This window comes from Phytophthora cinnamomi, assembly GCF_018691715.1.
Source record: "Phytophthora cinnamomi strain GKB4 chromosome Unknown Contig96, whole genome shotgun sequence".
NCBI classification, from domain to species: domain Eukaryota; phylum Oomycota; class Peronosporomycetes; order Peronosporales; family Peronosporaceae; genus Phytophthora; species Phytophthora cinnamomi.
Window position 1 is genome coordinate 329,113 of NW_027151029.1, and position 21,500 is coordinate 350,612.

The following is a 21,500-nucleotide window of genomic DNA, read 5'->3' on the forward strand; positions in this document are numbered from 1 at the left end:
ACAAACATTGGTTCCAGGCATCAAAGACCAGGTGCAATCCACGAGATGTGATCCGCGTGCACCAGTGGAATCATGTGCTTGCTGGCCTTTCGCCGTAGGAACGGGCGCATCTACTTGATACTTACACGCCTAAAGGCCATGGGGTGAATTAGATTGAGAGTTTCATTTCTCGTTTCCTCTCCGTTGGGGTCAATACGCTCCCCGATGAGGTTTTCGCTTCGTTTCGTTCACGTTGTAGCTGGGTTGGCTGTGCTTTCACCAAACAACGCCAAAGCGCAGACTTCATATACCGTCCTCTCCTACTACCCCGCCGACACGTGTGGCACAAGTGCTCATCGAGTAGACGTTGGGTCCTTCACCTGCAGCGCGAAGTGTGCACGACAAACTTCCGACTGGAGATCCGTACAAGGCTACTGCGATATTGTCGACTACAATGGCGTTGTGTACGAGGCGTTCGAAGGTGCAGCGTACATCATGATGGAAGCTTTCAATAGCAGTGACTGCACGACTGTAGTGGATGCCACCGCGTTTCAAGCGTCCGGAAGCTGCAGCCAAGTCATCATGTACGTGGAAGAGTGGGGGTTTGCGACCTACGCCATCGCCAAAGAAGCCAGCGGATATGTTTCTATCCGATACTACAATGACAGCACCTGCAGGTCGCCGCTGGTCGGGTCTGTGAAAGTGGTCGATGGTATCTACACCCAAGACGTCGATATTAGCCAAGACACGCTCAATTCAGGCAGCTGCGATGAAAACAACCTTCGTTGGACATATTCAGCTGCTCTAACGAGTAGCAACTCTAGTTCCTCGTCCAGCAGTAGCAGTAGCTCGAACGGGGCTTCATCCAGCAGTTCAAGCTCCAAAACTGGACGTAGTTCTGGATCTTCGTCGGCAACAACACCGTCATCCAACACTACAAGCTCCAAAACTGGAAGTAGTTCAGGATCTTCGCCGGAAACAACAGCGTCATCCTCCGGAAGCAATACGGGGTTGATTTCTGGGGTCGCTGGAGGAGCTGCCGCTATCCTCCTCATTCTTTTCGGTATTTTCCTGTGCCGCCGTCGATCAAATGGTAAAAATTCTACTCGCACTGACCAAGCTGGCTTTCACGCACAGGGCAACTACTCTCAAGCAAGTGAACAACAACGCACCACTACGTCAACAGGAACGAATCAAGGTGGAGGAATACTTGGTCAAGCTGGCTTGTGGAACGACGATGTAATCACTGCCAAACGAATTTCGCGTCGAGATGTTCATGTCGATCATCTAATTAGTCGTGGCGCGTTCGGTGAAGTTTATTCGGGCACTTTCGCTGGTTCACGGGTGGCAGTGAAGATGCTGCCGCCTGAAACACGCGGCATCATTCAACTCGTGAACACATTCCTGTCGGAAGCGAAAATGACGGCGGCGATGGATCATCCGCGGATTATCAATTTGATCGGTGTCGCGTGGAATTCGCTGTCCGATCTGTGCGTCGTCATGGAGTACATGGAAGGCGGAGACCTGCGAGCACTCTTGGATCGGCACCAAACTACGAAGCATCTTGTCGGCATCGACCACGACAAGGCAATCATCGCACTTCACGTCTGCCATGCGCTCACGTATCTGCATTCGTTGATGCCTCCGGTGGTCCACCGCGACCTCAAATCGAGGAATATCCTGCTAACCGAAACACTAGAAGCGAAGCTGACTGACTTTGGCATTTCTCGCGAGCGGCCTGATCAAACCATGACTGCGGGTGTTGGAACCTCGTTGTGGATGGCGCCTGAAGTCATGCTTGGTGAGAGGTACGACGACAAAGCGGATATGTTCTCGTTTGGCGTTGTGCTGTCGGAGCTGGATGTGCACACTCTGCCGTACGCTCAGGCGAAGGACAAGAACCGAGATTCCGAAGGACGAAAGCTACCGGACACGATTCTGTTGCGGCAGGTGGCCATGGGGGAAGTGCGAGTTGAATTTTCAAAGGCAAGTCCGCAGTCAATTGTGGATCTAGGCTTAGCCTGCGTTTCTGTCGATCCTGAAATGCGGCCTTCCGCGGCGGAGGCGCTGTATAGGTTGCAGGTTGTGCTGCGCACGGAACTTAAGAGTACGTCTAAGACAACCACTGTGCAAGCAAGTTAAACAAACATATTTGAACGTAGTATTTTATATGAGACCACCCCAACCAAAAAGTTACTTATGAACCTAAGTGCGAATCGCGATTTAATCGCATGAATCGAAAGAGCTGTCTTGTGCATCTTTTAAGCTATTGATCGTTAGAAAATGTTGAGAATTCGTAGAGTTACATCGGTCGAAAAAATATCTCCATTTCCGGACTTCCGAAATCTCGGATTTTATTTCGGGCCTGTGGCCTCAATATTTTTTCAGTTTTAACTTATTGTATATTGTCGGAAAGCTCGTGTACAAAGCAATCGATTTAGAGTTTTTCCGCTTTCTACGAGTGTTTTTAGCTTTTAATCCCGATTATGTACTAATTTTGATTGGTTAACTTTAAACGCGAATATCTCGAAAACTCCCAATGGTGGATAAATAATTTGTTATTTGGTATGGTCTCATAATATGAGACGATACCAAACAAAAAGTTACGGTGCGAACAGAAAAAATATTCTGCGGGAAAGATATCAGTCACATTGCGCATTATGGATTACTGGATACTTCTGCCCCGCTCAAGCTGTCAAGCTCACTTGGCTTTCGCCAACCGAGTGTGTTTCAATCGAGGCGTCCCTTTTCCGTTGGAAAGGGCAAGTTCATCGCTGGCTACTGCGGCGAGAGAACACTTGGCGCGTCTCCAGCTGGTGGCCAGCACTTATGTTGCTGGCTGATACGCAGGGTCGTTTGCCCACAGTCCATTGGACCCTCTCGATCTCAACGCCGCCAATGTGTTGGACCGTTCCGGCGTTTCTCGCGTTGCTACAAGTCTCCGTTCGTGGAGCGGCTGGAGCTCAGAGCACCTACGACACGTACTCGTACTACCTGCTGCGCGAACAGTGCGAGGGAACTCCGAACCGCGCGGACTCGTACGAGGCGGGGTTCTTCGACCCGTACCTGCAGTGCGATAACAAATGCAACGACAGCTCGTCCAGCTGGAAGTCGCACAACTCGGTGTGTGGCTCCACCAACTACAAGGTGGACATCGCGGCGGCGTTCGGGACTGCACCCTACCTGCTGCAAGAGGCGTTCGAGAGCGACTGCGAAACCTTTCGCGGCGCCTCGGGTCTCCTGGCGTCGGGCGACTGCGAGCAGATCATCATGTACGTCGACGCGTGGGGGTTCTCCACCTACGAGAAGATCCAGCTCGAGGCCAACGGGTCCGTGTCCATCCGCTACTTCACGGACCAAGACTGCTCCACTCCGCTGAATGGGTCGGTGGTGCTCACCTTCCAGATCAACGCTGAAGACACGGACATCGATCAAGACGTGCTCAATTCAACCACCTGTGACGCGAATGGCTACCGGTACACCTACTTCGCGAACACAGCAAGCAATAGCGGCAGCAGCGCCAGCATAACTTCGACCTCGTCCAGCGGAACAAGTAGCGGTTCGTTGCCGGCCTCAACAGCATCATCGTCTTCGGGGGGCAATGAGGGGCTCATCGCAGGGAGCGTCGGAGGACTTGTTGCGTTGCTGCTGATTGTGGCTGGGCTCTTCTTTTATTGCCGTCGCCGGTCGACAAGAAAGAGTTCGGATGGAAATGCACACGGCTACAGCAACGGCCTCGCGATGTTGTCTCCTGGGGCCCACCAGCAACGCACGTCAAGCCTCACCACGCATTCGTTTGGTAAAGGGTGGTCGGGTCAGCCTGGCTTGTGGACCGACGATGTGATCACGACCAAAAGGATCCCCCGTCGCGACGTACAAATTAAGCAGCTCATCAGCCGTGGAGCGTACGGAGAAGTCTACGAAGGCATGTTTGAGGACACGCGCGTGGCTGTGAAGATGCTGTCACCTGAAACCCGCAACTCGATCCAGCATGTCAATGGTTTCTTGGCGGAGGCGAAGCTGACAGCTTCCATGGATCACCCTCGCATAGTCAGCTTGATCGGCGTGGCGTGGAAATCGCTCTCGGATTTGTGCATCGTACTGGAGTACGTGGATGGTGGTGATCTACGAACTCTCCTCAACAAGTACGCCGAGTCGAACCGGCCTGTGGGCATCAACCGGCAGAAAGCCACCATCGCGCTCCACGTCTGCCACGCGTTGACCTATTTGCACTCGCTGCCGACTCCAGTGATCCACCGCGACCTCAAGTCCCGCAACATTCTGTTGACACGAGCTCTCGAAGCCAAGCTGACGGATTTCGGTATCTCGAGGGAGCGGCTGGACCAAACGATGACCGCTGGAGTCGGGACGTCGCTGTGGATGGCACCTGAAGTGATGCTTGGTGAGAGGTACGACGACAAAGCGGATATTTTCTCATTCGGAGTGGTGCTGTCCGAGCTCGACGTGCACACACTGCCGTACGCCCAGGCGAAGGACAAGAACCGCGACTCGAACGGGAAGCGATTACCGGACGCGGTGTTGTTGCAGCAAGTGGCGATGGGCCAGCTTACCGTTGATTTCTCGAACGCAAGTCCACCGTCCGTCGTGGAGCTTGGTTTGGCGTGTGTTACTGTGGATCCAAGACTGCGCCCAACAGCAGCTGATGCTCTGTACAGACTCCATCAGGCATTGACCCAGGAATTGCCCTAGATTGATTAGAATTAATGTTCTCCTCATCTTTGACAACTAAGGCCAGAAGTGTCCTCTCAACGGCTTGATCTTTTAAAAAGGGGTTAAACGTGTGGATATCCATGAGCGACCCACGTGTCATGTACCTATCGGATACTTTGAGTCCTGCCGACGAGCTGAATCATTCATCCAGCTTGTAGAGTTTTCTTCGTTGGCTCATTCGTCGAGCAAGAGTGCGAAGCATGTACCACCCGGAGCTGAACCTCGTGATCGTGGTGCTGGCATTGCTGGGGAGGGAAATGGCGAGTGCCCTGACGATGTTTGACGTGTGGACTTACTACGTGGGGGTCTCATGCAGAGAGGTCCCGAAAGTTATTCACGCTGGGAACTTTTCAACTTGTCGGGATGGATGCGAATACCACTCGGGAGACTGGACCATGATGAACGAAGAGTGCCAGATAGCGGACTACGACGAAATCATGGCGGACGCGTTCAAGAACGCCAGCTACGTCGTGCAAGAAACCCTCACCGATGACTGCGAGACCGTTCTGGAAGCTTATGCTTACATCGCGATGGGGAGCTGCGAGCTGGCCATCATGTACGTTGATTCCTGGGTCTTCCGGACGTATAGGATCGCCCAGGTAGAGGCCAATGGTTCTCTATCCACCCGATACTTCAGTGATAGCGATTGTCTGGTGTCCTTGAACGAAACGCAACTGGACATAATTCAACCGACGAAGGACACGATCGTTGACCAAGGTTTCATCGGGTCAAATAGCTGTGACGAGAACAACTTTCGATGGAGCTGCTACAACAGCTCAAATCCATACATATCTGAAAGCAGCAGCAGCGGTGGTGGTGGTGCCAGTATCAACAGTAGCAGTAGCACGACCTCGAGTACCATCGGCGGCAGCGGTGGGGCGGACTTTCTCAGTCGGCATCAGCTTCATCAAGCAGCAGCGGTGCCATCATCGCGGGTGTTGCTGGAATAGTTGCTGTCGTTCTTGTTGTGCTAGGCCTATTGCATCGAAGGAAACGGTCAAAGCGCATGGACTCTTCAGAACCCAGCGTGGTCGTCATGGACAGCAACTCTGACAAGCGCACGTCAAGCACCCAGGGGGGTTCAACCCCCTTGGAGGGGGCAGTACTAGGCCAATCTGGCTTGTGGAACGACGACGTCATCACCGCCAAACGAATTGCTCGTCGCGAGATTGAGGTGGGGGAGCTCGTCAGTCGTGGAGCGTTTGGGGAAGTTTACGAAGGAGTTTTCAAGGACAAGCGTGTCGCCGTGAAAATGTTGTCGGCCGAAACACGAGGGGAAATTCGCCTCGTGAACAATTTTCTGGCCGAAGCGAAGCTGACGGCCAGCATGGATCACCCTCACGTCGTGCATTTCATTGGCGTGGCCTGGGATACCTTGTCAGATTTGTGCGTCGTCATGGAGTACATGGAGGGTGGCGACTTGCGCTCGCTGTTGAGTGAGTATGAACAATCTGGACATCCAGTATGCATCGACCGAGAGAAAGCCACCATCGCCTTGCAGGTTTGCCATGCACTCACGTATTTGCATTCACTGTCGCCTCCAGTTATCCACCGAGACCTTAAGTCACGCAATATCCTCTTGTCTCGCGATTTCGAGGCCAAACTGACCGACTATGGGATTTCGCGAGAAAAACTGGACCAGACAATGACAGCGGGGGTAGGAACGTCATTGTGGATGGCGCCAGAGGTCATGCTCGGAGAGAAATACGACGACAAAGCGGATATTTTCTCGTAGGAGTGGTTTTGTCCGAGTTGGACCTACATAGGTTGCCGTATGCCCAAGCCAAGGACAAGAACCGAGACCCAAACGGACGCCGACTGCCCGACGCACTCTTGCTGCAGCAGGTTGCGATGGGAAAGCTGCGCGTTGATTTTTCGGAGGCAAGTCCTCGATCACTACATGTAGGAGAACTTGGGGAGCGTGTGTGTCTGTGGATCCGAGACTGCGTCCTATAGCAGCGGAAGCGCTGTACAAACTTCAGGTAGCTTTGACGCAGGCTGCGTGATTAAATAGACTTCGATTGCATATTTTTCTCATTAGACTTAGACTCCTCGATACGCCTCAGAAGTATGAACGCTGCCCAACAATGCACCAGTCACTTTCACTTCTTCCCCGTGCACCGCTCTTCTTCGGTGTTTGGGCGGAGTCAGCAGCAGTGCTCACGCCAGAACCTGTGAACACTGCGAGAGCGGCGGATCCGGCGCTGCTGAGCAAACTCGCAGCAGCAGAGCGAGTCGGTCTCGTCCAGAAATCGTCGAAGACAAAGCGGCACTCTTCGCCTGCCCCGAGCAGCAGATGCATGACTCGATGATGCTGTTCCACCTCCATGAAGTCTAGCAGACGCTGCAGACAGTAGAATCCTCGGGATTTCGGTAGTGCGGCCAACCCAGTGACGCTGCCACTGCTACTCCGCCGTCGACGGCGCTGACTTAGGGGGCCCATTCGTCTGCTAACCCCATCGATCTGATCATCAACATCCTCGTCATGGCCGATACGGTACCATTCACAGACTCGCGGCAAGTAAATCACGCGATTCACTTCGCCCAAACGCAGCTCGCGACTTAGAAAAGCTGTGCAAGCAGCATTCAGCTGCTCGTTCAGCTTCTGGCTACCATCGTACACACGGATAATGCCAGTGGTCTTGTCGATTGGAGGGGAGCTGTTGATCTGCAGTACCAAACTGGTGCGCATATCTGCACTGTCAATCGCAAGCCCTGCTGGTATAGGAAGTGGCGTTTTCTTGATAACCGAGAACGAGCTGCTGCTTGGAAATACTGGAGTCCAAGCCACGCCCAACATTGTTCTGCACAAACCATTGATGGCGTCTCCACCACCGATGGCAAGGTCCATGAGCGAGTTCTGGGACAAGCTCCGCTTGATGCTGGACGCCTCCAACGTAACTGGTACGGGGCAGCGGAGCATCACGCGCTGAATGTCTGCCAAAGTGAACCTGACCGACTCGAGTCCACCGTTAATGCGCACCAGGTAGCACGGCACGGTTTGCAGCAACTTCCACTGTTCGTGCGACTGCGGGTGGCCGAAGATGAGCACAGCGTGGATGAAGAGCGTGTGGTACAAGTTGAGCCCTAGCGCGAACCGATCCTCGCTCGACATATCGGACTCGACCTTGTCCAGATCAAGTTCATTTAGCCTTTCAACTTTGTTGAGAAAGCCAAGAACCGTGGGTCGGTTGATACGCAGCCTAACACCCGCCTCACCGAGTGCAAACACCTTCAGTCCGGCCTCCAAACCCTCCTGAACCAAGCTCAGGGTCGCTGCCGAATCAAGCTCTGCCGAAGTTGTGTTTACAAATCGGGAGGTGCGTTGGTTCAGGCACACAGGTTGGCTCTGCGAGTTCAGCGTCATCGGCGAGAAGAGAGGCGACGCAGCAACAGCTTCGGTCCTTGCACCTTTCACTGCGATAGACTGCACGTTGAGGTCGCAGTCGTCGATGGTGAGAGGCTGCAGCGACGCAACTAGCCGGTCACGTTCCTCAGGCGTCTCCACGAACAGCGTGATGACTTCCAGCACCAGATGAATTTCAACACAGTACCACCGCGGCACTGCGCCTCGCTCATGGTGCGCACTTACTGGTTTGTTGCCGTTAAGCAAGCGCACATGGTCGACGCTGCACACGTTGAGCACATTGGTGACAGGCACGCTCAACGACGGCGAGACCGAGAACGACCGGAAGAAATGCAGGTGGTCCGCAGACACGATGAACCATTCCTGGCGGAGAAGAGGCGTCGTACCGTCCCCAGCGCCGTGGAGTCGGTAGATGCCCGCCTCACACACGACATTCATGGCTAGATGCTGAGCCTCGTTGATCTGCACGCCAATGGCGTGGTAACTTGGCACGGCCGGCAAACGCGAGGGCGACATCAAGCACTTGTAAAGAGTAGCTTTCTCGAGCTGGTTCTGGTAACATCGTTGTGGCTGCCTCCAGCGCCGTCGCCCTTGGCACGGCTTGGATGCAACATGCTCGAGAACGTGGGACACGGCCGCTGTTTCATGCTCGATCTGCTCGTAGCGGTATTCACGAGATTCAACAGTGAGTCTCTGGAAGTCAACGGGTTCCTCAACCTGTGTCTCGTCCTGATCTTCGTCGGCGGCGATGCCAGTCTCGCGCTCAGTTTCTTTCCTGTCGAGCTGGTGTTCCAGTCGCAGAAGCAACAACGCATTCTTGATCGTCGTAGCGCTTCGCATGACTGTGCGCCGAAATTGCTGCTGCATATCCACCACCTCCAGCAGATACCCCACTTTGCGCCGGCCAGCCACACGGTCTACAAACTCGACCCACACATCCAGCGAGAAGCTCAATCGGCCGAGTGCACGAGAATTGTCAGCAATGCGACGACAAGCCTCCACATGAGCCAGCGGCACCCCTCCTCGTCCGCCTTTGCCTCCCCACAATGCGATAGGCGACCCGACGTCGAAATCGGGCACTTGGTCATCCCGAGGGAGCGAAATGTGTAAGCGCTGCGTCTCCACCTGCAACTGCTCTTGATCTTGATGGCGCACCGAGAAGCTGAAGAGGTGGTGCTTGTGAGCTACCGAGTGGGGCGCAGTCACTTGCTTTTGATCTCGTTTCGGCGGCGGCGTCACCAGGTACGCTGCAAGTTGCACATCCGGCATCTTCATCCACCGCAACGGAGCCCACTTGACTGCCGCAAGCATCGCCGTCGCCAAGTACCTCCACCTCCAGTCCACAATCCGCGCCTCCAGCGTGTACATCTTCCCCACTGCGAGGCTGTTGACGCGCCGCTTGTCCCCCGAGAACTCCAGCGCCTGCATGGGGACGGCAACGTGCGGCAGCTCTCCGTCCTCCCCGCATGACAGGTGGACGCCTCTCGACCTGCAGAGCTTGTGGACCACTTCCAGCAGCGCCTTCGCTGCCCAGTGCACGTCCCAAACCGGAGTTTGCAGCAGCTCCAGCGCCAGGAACAGCTTGCTGTGGGGCGGCGCGCTCCTCGTGACGCGGCCCTGCGCCTGCACCTCGAAAGCTCCGCGCCCTGCCACGAGCCGCACCTGGCCCTCGAACAGCTGCGTCTCCACTTCAACTTGGCGCGGCTGGTCGTCCACCAGCGTCCACTGGCTGTTGGCGTCGTCCACCAGAACCAGCTGGCGTCCAACCGTCGCGAACCGACGCCGGCAGCTGTCCAGCGCGTCGCGGAGGTGGACAGCTGCCAGCCCCAGCCCCAGCAGCAGCCACAGCCGCTTGGCCGGCGTCACGTCCCCGCTTGGGAACAGCAGCCTCGTCATGGGCTGGGAGCAGGCCAGCCCCACGGCCGCCACCAGCGCCAGCGACGCCGCCAGCGTCCGCCGCTGCCGCCGCCGCAGCGCGTCGCCCTGACCCGCCGCCATGTCTTCAAGCAAGGCTAATACTTATTATGAAGTGGCTGCTTGCGTGCGCTGCGGGCCGCCGTTTTGGAACTGAAGCAGGGAGGAGCGGCATGGAGAGACGGGCTAAATGAGGTCCGCCACCGTTGTGAAGAGACCGTTGCCCAAGCCAGCGTGCGTCAGCGCTTTGACAAGCATGTCGAGGGGGGAATTAGGAGGCGGTTGATCGGGAGATATGACGCGGAGATAGGGGGTGTCTGGTAGACAAGATAGGTGAGTTCGGTTGAGTACGACGAATTAGCGGGCGGCGAGCACAGGCTTAGCATGTTGCGTGCGTCTGGCGGCTATTTCCGGCACCAGTGCTGGAAATAGAAGGGAATCGGAACCTGCGCGCTGATTGGCGAAAAAGGTGCAAGGGTGGACACACCAAGTTGGTGGACGTCACACAACGCTTTTTTTTTCTTCACAAGTCGCAGACCTGACCTTACTTGGCTGGACAGTCGGCGATGTCACTGCGCGTCTAGCATGGCTCCGCGATCAGCGCTGGCAGAAGAACAGGTCGGCTTAATCGAAAACTTTGTCGCTCAGACCTTCGTTATAGCTGCTGGGCTTTGTCGACAGCGTTCTCATGCAATAGCGCGACTCGACCTTCGCTACCATTCCGTCGACGTCGACTGATCCCCCAGGACTGCCGTGGCACTCGCCGAAACTTGAAACAGCCTTCTTGTGGAGCTGCAAGTGAATGCCGCCAATGCCGCCCACACGAGCGAGCTTCAAAAACCGTGCTATCATACTGGTCTGTGGGTACGACCACAATTAATCCAAGTCACGATGGAAGATCGCTAGACTCGTTTTGAGTGTCTTCACTGCGGATGTCGGACAAGGTGATGCAAGAGCATGCCACCCAGACAACACTGGTAGTGTTGCCATTCGATTCTAGCTAGCCCAGGAGCGGAGTGAAAGATTGGCATTTCAGGTTTCAATGGAGTTAGGGCTGGACCGGTCGACAATATCGACTCCAACGGCACATGAGCGGACACCAGTCTCATTCACTGTACCCACAGAATCGATTCTGCTCGACGCTCATCAAGCAGGACATTGGGCGATGCGGCTGCTTTCGGTGCCTGTGCTTGCGGGCCTGCACTCGCAGGTGGCGGGGTCAAGTCTGTACAAGGTGTGGATTTACTACGCAGGGAACTCGTGCGACGGCACGCCCTACAACACGTACGCGGAGAGCGACAGAAGCTGCACCATCGCGTCATGCTTCGAGGACGGCAACACGAGCACGACGGGTGTCGGCTTGGCGTCGGTCGACTGCACCTCGGACTACAAGACGAGCACGCGCAACGCCTTCGGCAGCTCTCCGTACATTTACGTGGAGGTGTACAGCGATCCCTTGTGCCAGACGCTCTCGTACGCTCAAGGTTTCTTCGCGTCGGGAAACTGTGAGGGATCTCCCAACGTGAATACGAGCGAAGTCGGCCACGTTATTGCCTCACTGCAGCCGGACGGTTCAGCGCAGCTGCGATACTATCACGATACCACATGCGATCGCAGCAATCTGTACGCTACGTATTCTGCGAACGTAAATGTCCTCGGAAGTCATCAATGCGACAAAGATTGGAGTAAATGGTACTACATCAACGGCGACGACAGCTTCAACCCCAGCACCAGCAGCTCTCCGGGTGCCGATGAAGAGACTACAACCAAGCACAGTGATGACATCAAGATGTCGACTGTTGTGGGCATCATAGTTGGAGGGGGCTTGGTCCTTGGCCTTGTCGGGTTAGGATATTGCTGCTGCAACCGCCGATCGAACGCGAAACCAGCTGAGCCTGGGACGCAGCAGCAGCCCACCGCCAGTCTTCAGTCGCGAGATACGGTATCATTGGACATTGCTTCGCGTGGCCAGACCGGGCTTTGGAACGACGATACCATCACTGCAAAGCGTGTCCCCCGCGACAAAGTTCGCGTCAAGACACTCATCACTCGTGGAGCATTCGGCGAGGTGTATGTCGGCACGTTCAACGGTAAGAAAGTCGCGATCAAGATGCTCCTCCCCGAGACGAGAGGACAGCTGCATCATGTGAACGATTTCCTGGCAGAGGCAAAGATGACAGCAGCGATGGACCACCCGCACGTCGTGAGCTTCATCGGAGTCGCCTGGGATGCACTCTCGGACGTCTGCGTCGTGCTCGAGTTCATGGACGGCGGTGACCTCCGAGCACTTTTGAACAAGTACGAAGAATCACATCGTCCTGTCGGCTTCGACGCCCAGAAGACCACGATCGCTCTCCACGTTTGCCATGCATTGACGTACCTTCACTCGCTCATGCCTCCCGTTATTCACCGAGACCTCAAATCTCGCAACATCCTATTGAATCGCGCGATGGAAGCAAAAATCACGGACTTCGGCATCTCAAAAGAGGGGCTCGACCAAACAATGACTGCAGAGGTGGGGACGTCGCTGTGGATGGCGCCAGAGGTGATGCTAGGCGAGAGGTACGATGTGAAAGCCGATATGTTTTCGTTCGGCGTAGTGTTGTCGGAGCTGGACGTGCACAGGCTGCCGTACACTCACGCGAAGGAACAATCTCGTGATGCAAATGGAAGACGACAACCCGGTGCTGCCATTATGCAGCAAGTGGCGATGGGGACGTTGCGTGTTGAATTCTCAGAGGTATGTCTTCGCAGTATTGTGGAGCTTGGGCACGCCTGTGTCTCTTTGAATCCGAGTGACCGACCAACAGCAGCCGAAGCGTTGTACAGGCTGCAGATGATCATGTCCCGCGAGGTATCGTGAGGATTATTGCTGCCCAGCAAACGCATACGAATAGGAGCAATTAAAACACTGCATCGATCATCAGACTAACGAGAGGGGGCCGAGTCGCTTCGACTTGGTTGAAGCCAGTTGTGAATCCGACGATTGAGGTTTGTCTTCAGAATAATGGGCAGATACCAACACTGAGGGTAGACGTGAGACCGCAATGTTTCTATGCATTTCATCATTCTTGAAGCACGCTAACCGCATCAACCGTGTTTGGGTCTCGTTACTCGATTTTCGAGGAATCCGTCCAGCGTGGCTACAGTGATAGGCAAGCTCAGGTTGTCAATGCTATTGCTTTGTGAGAGACACGGTCGCCTTGTTAACGTAGGCGCCTCACGTTCTGTTCATTTTCCGCCTTGCCTGGTGCTTCACACTCGCTGCTACAAGTATGTACCGCCAAACGATACTGCTAGTGTCTGCTCTTGTCATCTCAACATGGGCAGCTGCTGCAGCGAGGATGTATAGCATCAGCGTTTCGTATTCAGGTACGAGCTGCGATGGTACGCCGTACAGCGTGTTCATTTTGGATACTACCTCCTGCATTCCCGACGAGTCCTGTACTGTCGACAGCAGTAGGGAGTCTGGCCAGATAGCGTCTCTGAAAACCATTTGCGCCATAGACTTCAAGCAGACCGTTCAAGACATTTTCGATGCCTCACCCTATCTACTCAAAGAATCCTTCAGCGGCAGTAACGCTGGGGTTGGTGTCGGCTACATTGCTTCGGGCAATTGCGAAGGCTCCAAAAACAGCTCCGACTTTGCCATTGCTACATTACACGACAACGGATCTGCTATGGTGCAGACTTTCACCGACTCGATGTGCCTCCTTCGAGGCCTGGGATTCGATTGTACGATTGAGAAGGATGCACTTCACAGTCATGGGTGCGATGAGTAAGGCTACAAATGGTACTCAAGTAATGACTTCATCGTCGCAACATCCACGTCACCCCCTGGTCCTTCGGGACTGAGTACGACTGGAATTATAGGCATCGGCGTTGGAAGTGTCTTGACTGCCGTCCTGGTTTTCCAAGCCGTATTTCGCCAAAACCCATGGAAACCAACCAACTACAATATCCCACACGTCTCGTGTCCACGCAGCACAACGGGCAAATAGCGTGCCCCCCCCCATACTACCGTCCGGATGGTCTCTAGCGACATCTCGGGCAGGTACTCACCCACATTCATTTGACGATCAAAACGATTGGCAAATTATTTTCAATTTGAACATGTCGGCGTGTTAGTTGCTAGATGACCCTAGGGAACTTGTGTGCTGCTTTTCTACTGACATCAGTAATGGAAGTTGGCAAACGTGCGATTATCGGCAGCTAAAGCGTTGTACAGATACTACCGCACGATCTTGTTGCGGCTAATACATCTATGAAAAAAACGGTAAAGCAGATCGGTTGATTACTCAATCATTCATCGGCTCGATGGTTTGGAAATATTTTCTTAAGCCACTTCGGAAGCTGTTGGAGAAGGCAGCTTGGTTATTGTGGCTGTCGAAATGGGCGAGTTGGTGGCCGTCTTGACGGTAGCGTTCAAGACGGTGCATGGGGGCATTCCGTTCCCTGTACTCGGGTGCACAGGGTTTTCGGGCCGAAGAAGGACATGGAGTGGTTGCTTCGTGATTTGTTTCGTGGACTCGAGCATGGACCATGCTCGGGAGAGAGGGTGTTAGTCGGCACATACCCACCGTTCATGACTCCTGATGTAGCGTGGCCACCTGAAGTAGAAACTGGGAAACCACTACGAGTCGAACACGATGCGTACTGGACTGGAATCGTCAAGATAAAAAGTTTGGCGGTGTCAAAACTTCTGTTCACAAATGTGGAAAAGTACCTAGAACTGAAGTCACTAGATCGCAAGGTTTCGTTACAACTAACGAACTCGAACGCACATGTAAATGTTTAGCTGCCCGAGTATTGTCGCTCAAGTGCTGCAGCTCGATCCAAAATCACCTCAACTGCCTTTTCCATCTTGGAGACCTCCAACATTTTGGCGATGTTACGAAGCTTTTGAATATGCCCAGGCAGTGTTGCAGCAATCAACCCGGCCTTGAGTTGGGCGTCCGCTTCCATTTGCTTGCCTTGGTGTAGTAGTATCATAGCCGCATTTATGTGGAGATCGGTCTCCTCAGGGTATAATGCAATGCCCTTCCGCAGCATCTCCAACGCCGTATCCGCATCTCCTTTCTTCCGGTAACAAACTCCCAACATGTTGTAAATCGATGAAGCTTCCACAAGTAGTTCGGGGTCCACCTTTCGATCGCGAATCACACCATTTGCAACCTCCGTCATGCGAAAGAATCTGATTGCCGTATCAAGATCTCCACTTTCGAAGGCGACACTACCTCGGTTATAGAAATGGGAGGGATATATACTCTGATGGTCGATGGCGTGATCGAGAAATTTTGTAGCAGTGGCAATCGATTTACTGCCCAGGTATTCGTCAAGAGGAGGATCGCCTGCTTGCAGATGTGTCTTCATCCAATGCGTATGAATCTCACCACCGACAAAACCTGGAGCTTGGAAGTGGTTAGGTGCAAGCATAGCAGCCTTGTAGAGATGGCGCAGTCCATGCAAGAAGAGATCTTCGTTGTGATCGTTTCTGGCTGCGAGGGCAACGAATGCCAGACCAGCGTTCGTCTGGCTCTCGATATGTTTTGGTATCATTCCTATCGCAACCCGCAAGTACTCAAGAGCTCTCGCTGGGTCAGGGTTCAGCAGATTCTTTGCTTCGTTAGACAGAACTTTCACATTCGTCGGTAGTACTTTCACCGCCGCCTTGAAGAGCATCTCCTCGCTAACCCAGTCGGCGTTTCGTAGATGACTACGGTAGCATCCCACAGCCGCCAATAGCGCACCGCAAGTAAGCACCACACGTCCTGTAAGCTTAAGCACGTTACAGGTACGTGCCATATACCTGTTGTGAAGACTTGAGCCAGCCTGGATGATGTTGACGCGGCCGGTAGGTATGTGAGAAAATTGGACAGTGTACCTGCTCACAATCGAGAGTGTGTGGTCGATAATGCACCCAACAAGAAGGCAAAACCCGACACTGGGGAAGTATAACAGTCTCTCAGCCACCACCGTTCCCACTGGAAAAACAATATTCGAAGCGGGGATGAACGGAACCACTCCAAATGCGATACTCATCATCATCAACGACGACGGCGGTGTCTTGTTAGACCCCCACAGCTGTAGCGCAGCGCTGCGTAGGCCAACCAACACCACCGTATACGCGAGCAAGGTGTAGATATTGCGGGGATCAGCAATACTCTCAATCACGGGGATAGAGTTGTACCCGTAGTCAAACGAAAGCCACCTTGGCCACACCAACTTCCAAAGGTACCAAGCATGCAGGTGTGCATACGACAATGTCCTCGTCAGCCTGCTCTCCTGCACCACGACATTGTTGGCAAGAATATTCCACTCCATCTGCCTGTGCTCGCCGTTAACCCACACTCGCACAGCCGCCGCCAGTATCCCCACACCTACCGTCACACCAATTCTCCTCTTCATGAGCTGCATCCCGCCTGCAACGCTCTGGTAATGGTGGATCCTCAGCAGGTCGTACGCTACCAGCAGCGCGAAGTTGGTGAAGCCAAGCTCTTTGCACAGCCCAGCCGCGATCGTCAGCGCCAGCGCCAACGCCACCCCCGTCCACTGCACACCACCCCCTCCCGCCTCTCTAGCGTAGGCCAAGAAGGCCAACAGACACAGAGCAGTGCACAGCAAGTCCGCTCGTCCGACGATGCTGGCGACTGCGTCACAGTGGATCGGGTGCACGGCGAACAGCAGCCCCGCCGTCACGGGCCCCACAAGGGCCCCTCCCTCTCCCCCAATTGCAGCCTTCGTCTCCCCATTGGCGGCTGTGGGGGACGCGTCTTGCGGGTTCTCGTTGCCTCTGTCCACCGCCAGGCGCCGCTCGTGCTGCTGGAACAGCTCGTCCGCCACTGTCCACACGAGCACCGAGCACGCGGCGTGCACCAGGGCGTTGGTGCAGTGGTAGAGCCAGGCGCTGTGTCCGCCAGCCAGCAGGAAGTTGAGGCGGAAGCTCAGCACCGCGAGCGGGCGGTAGCTCTTGTGGCTGCGCGCCGAGCGGATGTGCGTGCCCCAGAAGTCGTGCGCGAAGACGTCGCCCAGCCCGCTGCTCTGCGCGTCCTCGTTGGCCAGCACGGCGGAGCGGTCGTCCCACACGAAGCCGTTGCCGTTGGCGGTCCAGGCGGTCAGCAGCGCCGCCAGGAAGACCAGCAGCGCCGACGCCTCGCGCGGCGACACGTCCAGCAGCATCCAAGAGATCTTTTGAGGTGCATGTTGAAGAGAGGAGGGGCTTGTATTTAGAGAGGTTGGTGTGGAGAACGTAAAGGAGAGAGGATTGGCTGAAAAGGAAGTACGGGTTTCTGCCAGTGAGAGAGGGGCTCAGAGCCCAGAGAAGAGCCATTTGTAGCCGCGTTTTTATAGCCGCGGGCAGCAGGACCTCTCGACTCGAAAGCATGCTTTTACATGGTTAGATCAGATATAGAAAGCTGCTGTGGAGAAATTGGTACGTAAGCAACATGCCAGATGACAGTGTATGCGTTGTCGACAGGAGGGCGTTCCCAGCCGCACCCTTTTTTGGTCGAAGGGGTGTCGTCCTCATGTGTCGTGTCTACCCGACTGTGTTGCTGTTGCTATCGGTGCGTCGCCACGCGCCTCTCGTCCGTGCCACCCCTCCCTCGGGTTCTGACGGTCCGCAACGGCGGCGGACGCCCCGCGCCTCTCGTTACTCAGTCAGCAACAAGCCCCCGGCAGCAGAGCAGCTCAACGTCCCCCTCTCGTTATCCGCAATGATCTCCCCGCTGAAGGACATCGTGATCGCCACCGTGCTCGGCGTGGCCGCCGGCTCCGTCTGGAACAACTTTAAGGACGGCGAGATGGACCGCATCAGCCGCTTCTACAAGTGGTACGACGCCCAGGAGGCCCAGAAGAACGCGCACGCCGACGACTAAGCGGCCCTACGCACCCACGTGTGTGTGTGTGGTGGTGTGGCGCTCGCCTCGGGACTCGACGCCCCGGACGCTTCAGGTGCAGCCGCAGCGACGCAGAACACAAGTGCAGCGCCAGCGGAGCCTCTCGAGACGAGTGAGATTAATGCAGAGACCATAAGGACCAAAAATCAAGAAAGATGAGGAAGACGACAGCAGTAGCCGCTATCCACAGCATCCGCATCATACACACACACAGAGCTCGAGTCTGTCTGCAGTGTCTGTCTGCAGTTTGTCTACCTACGTGTCCATGATTGCGCTTCCCCCCGTGTTGTTATAAATTGTTAGTGTGCGCCACACCACTTTCATCCCTGCGTCCTTCCACGATTCTAGTACTCGTACGTAGTAGTGGCTTATCATGCGGCTGTACGTGCACTTCGAGCCGGCGGAGGAGGCGCTGGCGTGGACCAAGCGGCTGAGCCTGCCGCCCGTGGAGCGCGCGGGCGCGTGTCCGTCCGTGCGCTCCGTGCTGCGCTGCTTCTTCTCGGCCTACAGCGCCAAGTTCCGCTCGCGGTCGGCGCCCGACCTCTCCAGCCTCGACGTGTTCGTGGAGTTCAGCCAGAACGCGGCGTCTCGGCGTCGTCTGCCGTGTCTGGACGTGTCCGTGGGCAGCCTGGTGTCTGGCGCCCCCAACCCGCTGCCCAGCAGCGACCAGACGTGCGAGTTCGAGCTCGTGGCGGTGCCCCGAGAGCCGCAGCGGCCGCTGCTGGGCCCCGAGCCGCCGCCAGCGCCGCAGAGCAGGAGAAAGTGCCCCGTCCACGCCGGAAGCGGCTCACGAGACGGCCGAGAGCCGAAGCTCCGAGCGGCGCTGGAGCTGGCGGCCAGGCACATGACGCAGAGCAAGTTCCGCGCCGCCAGAGAGATCTACCGGCACGTTGTGCTGGCCGAGGACGAGCTGAACGCCGAGGCGTTGGTGGCGCTCGGGGACATTCTGGTGGCCAATGGACGGCGCCAAGAGGCGGTGGACGAGTGCTTTGCCAAGTGCTGGAGCGCCCATGCAGGCGCGGGCTGCGAGTGCAAGGCCCACGCCCGACTGGCGTTCACAAGTGCACTGAGACTGGCCGAGTGTTACGTGGAGATGGAGAGGTTCGAGCGGGCGGTGGCTGTGTTGGACGAGCTGCAGACGTTCCTGAGGGAGAATAGTGGGGGAGCAGTGGGAGACACCAGACGCAGGGCGTTCTTTCGTGACGCGGAGGAACGCCAGTGGATGGAGGCGCAGATGGACGTGTGCAAGGCGAAGGCGCTGTATGGAACCAAGAGACCGGAGGAGCAGGAGGAGGCGATCGCCTTGGTCATGCATTTGCTGCCAGATCTGCAGGCGCCGACACTGAACCTGGACGCGTTGTTGCTATACGCCAAGATTGCCCACGACCGGGGGAAGAAGAGCGAGGCGTTGAGTATGGTGCTGCGTGTGCTGGTGGGGAAATCTAACGATCGAGAGGTGAAGAAGACTCTCGTGGCTTTGCTGAAGGGTTCGAGTTCAATGCAGCGCTTGCAGGATGCGCTGCCTCCGACTAGCGCATCGGCTGGAGCAGCTTACGCGTTTATCGCGACGATTCTGAAGGATTTTGGCGCACTGGAGAAGAGCATCGCATGCTTTCAACAGGCACAGCTGAGCGACCCACAAAGTGCCTCTTACGCACTCAATCACGCGCACGCGCTAGAAGTTTGTTGCCGCTATACCGAGGCGTATGATGCTTTGGTTTCCTTTTTTCGGGCCAATCGCACTCTTTCTGTTGGAAGTGGCGAATGTGGAGCTGCAATGTTGCTTGCTGGATCATTTGCTGAACTCCTCGACCATTTAAATGCCTGGGGCAACAGTCGTGAAAGCAATTCTGCATCTTCCGATGAATCATCTCCAAGTGTTGTCTTACATCGGTGGCATGTCGAGTGGGTATCTGGATCTGAAGGGTACGCGAAGGTGACTTTGCCATCCCCAGAATCTAGTTCAATCGTACCAAGCGTAAACGTAGCGCCTTTGGGTCTCAACACTGTACAAGCCAACAAAAAGGCAGCCTTGTCGGAGGCAGAGCTAGATCTACTAGCATGTTTTTTCACCGTTGTAAAAATACTGTTTGTGAACGGACGATTGTCCGTATTGCCACCTCTGATTCGAGTGCTGGAACCGCTGCGGCTCGGACGTGAACTACACAGCACGATGATTCGAAATGAACAAGCCTACTATGCCTGCATCGCACAGCTTCTCTCTATCGAAGAAGCCTTGGAGGTCAATCCTACGCCATCCACAATCGAAACCCCGACGAATGCCATCTACGTATGTGGCGATTCTCATACGCTCGCGACGTCGTGGCGTAGGATCCGCGTCCATAGCCAACCAACACTACTACGCCCGGCGCTGGTAACAGGACTGAAGCACTGGCACCTCCGGAAGGAGTCTACATTCTACCCGAAGCTAAATTTTTGGCGTATCATCGCGAACATTCCAAGCCGTTCTCGAGTTATCTTTTTGTTTGGAGAAATCGATTGCCGTGAGGGGATTTTAGCTGCTGTTGAAAAGTGCAAGTACAAGGTGAGTCATTGACAAGATTATCTTGCGGTGGATCATCATCATATTTTTTTCTTGCAATGTAGTCTATCACGGAAGGAATGGAGAACACCATTGGTATATTCATGGAGGTGCTATCGGACGTGGTAAGCAAGTACGAGTTTGACGTCTACATTCATCCGGTAGTGCCGGTGCTCGATGAGACGCGTGCTCTGGTGATTCAGTACAATCAGCTCTTTCAAAAACGTGTTGCGAGGAGCAAATTCTGCAAGTAAGTCACGAGGATGTTGTAATACTTGGGCTGGAGGTTATTAGAACTGACGGCATGGTGCGCTGTCGCTCATTAGGTGGCTGGACTTCTCTGACGATTTAGTATTTGACGATCCACCAAAGGTAAACAAAAAAACAATGCGTGGAGATTAGTATCAGCTGACTTTGTTAATTTTGCTTTGCCGCATCGATAGCTACGTCCAGAACTCCGGCTCGACGGTACCCATTTGCATCCATCGTATCTTGCCAACCTGGAGGAAGCTTTTGACAAGCTGTACCAAGTGAACGCTTGAGTCAAATTTGATACGTCTGAGGTGCAATTTGTTGTAAACCAGGTAGGGAAAGGACCGCACAGCTTTTCTTTGACGATGACTGCAAAAATCAGATTCATTATAAAATTAATACGGTGTGTTCACTACTACAGACCCTGCGATAAGACGACTTGGAGTCGATACAGCGCTTCCGCTGCTGTTGGCCGGTTGTCAGGCTCTATCGAAACGCAAGCTAGTCCCAGCTCGACGACTGAAGAAGGGCTTGACCCGGAAAACGCAATACGGACTGAACCGGTTGTAATTTTCTGCAATAGAGATGCATCAGGCATCGGATGACCGTCATTATCCTGAGTCCGTTGCCTCGCCTGGGTATAGGGTAATGCGTGGTTATCGAGCTCCGACAACACAATGCCGAAGGAGAACATGTCCGCTTTCACGTCATAACGCTCCCCAAGCATTACTTCTGGTGCCATCCACAATGAAGTGCCAACTCCAGCCGTCATCGTCTGATCGAGTCGCTCACGAGAAATGCCAAAGTCAGTCAACTT

At 54.9% G+C, this 21,500-nt stretch overlaps 7 protein-coding genes across 7 annotated transcripts; 5 read left to right on the forward strand and 2 right to left on the reverse strand.

The window, feature by feature from the left end:
- Positions 1–1,728: 1,728 nt before the first annotated feature.
- Positions 1,729–4,689, forward strand: IUM83_18181 (TKL protein kinase; the record flags this gene model as incomplete). Its single annotated transcript, XM_067943164.1, has 2 exons — positions 1,729–2,086; positions 2,918–4,689. The coding sequence occupies 2 exons, from the start codon at positions 1,729–1,731 to the stop codon at positions 4,687–4,689; spliced, it is 2,130 nt and encodes a 709-aa protein (XP_067783741.1).
- Positions 4,690–4,910: 221 nt separating this feature from the next.
- Positions 4,911–6,445, forward strand: IUM83_18182 (TKL protein kinase; the record flags this gene model as incomplete). The annotated part of the gene is made up of 3 exons (XM_067943165.1): positions 4,911–5,266; positions 5,486–5,583; positions 5,685–6,445. 3 exons carry the CDS (start codon positions 4,911–4,913, stop codon positions 6,443–6,445), a joined length of 1,215 nt encoding a protein of 404 aa, XP_067783753.1.
- Positions 6,446–6,772: 327 nt separating this feature from the next.
- Positions 6,773–9,973, reverse strand: IUM83_18183 (Pleckstrin homology-like domain; the record flags this gene model as incomplete). The annotated part of the gene is made up of 1 exon (XM_067943166.1): positions 6,773–9,973. One exon carries the CDS (start codon positions 9,971–9,973, stop codon positions 6,773–6,775), a length of 3,201 nt encoding a protein of 1,066 aa, XP_067783739.1.
- A 1,183-nt stretch (positions 9,974–11,156) lies between these two features.
- Positions 11,157–11,884, forward strand: IUM83_18184 (TKL protein kinase; the record flags this gene model as incomplete). Its single annotated transcript, XM_067943167.1, has 2 exons — positions 11,157–11,782; positions 11,842–11,884. The coding sequence occupies 2 exons, from the start codon at positions 11,157–11,159 to the stop codon at positions 11,882–11,884; spliced, it is 669 nt and encodes a 222-aa protein (XP_067783744.1).
- A 2,901-nt stretch (positions 11,885–14,785) lies between these two features.
- IUM83_18185 (Transmembrane and TPR repeat-containing protein 4) lies at positions 14,786–17,170 on the reverse strand (the record flags this gene model as incomplete). The annotated part of the gene is made up of 2 exons (XM_067943168.1): positions 14,786–15,136; positions 16,376–17,170. The coding sequence occupies 2 exons, from the start codon at positions 17,168–17,170 to the stop codon at positions 14,786–14,788; spliced, it is 1,146 nt and encodes a 381-aa protein (XP_067783745.1).
- Positions 17,171–17,517: 347 nt separating this feature from the next.
- IUM83_18186 (uncharacterized protein) lies at positions 17,518–17,868 on the forward strand (the record flags this gene model as incomplete). The annotated part of the gene is made up of 1 exon (XM_067943169.1): positions 17,518–17,868. The coding sequence occupies one exon, from the start codon at positions 17,518–17,520 to the stop codon at positions 17,866–17,868; it is 351 nt and encodes a 116-aa protein (XP_067783742.1).
- A 394-nt stretch (positions 17,869–18,262) lies between these two features.
- Positions 18,263–21,116, forward strand: IUM83_18187 (uncharacterized protein; the record flags this gene model as incomplete). Its single annotated transcript, XM_067943170.1, has 7 exons — positions 18,263–19,532; positions 20,409–20,434; positions 20,497–20,681; positions 20,758–20,803; positions 20,875–20,899; positions 20,975–21,015; positions 21,105–21,116. 7 exons carry the CDS (start codon positions 18,263–18,265, stop codon positions 21,114–21,116), a joined length of 1,605 nt encoding a protein of 534 aa, XP_067783743.1.
- Between the last annotated feature and the right edge of the window lie 384 nt (positions 21,117–21,500).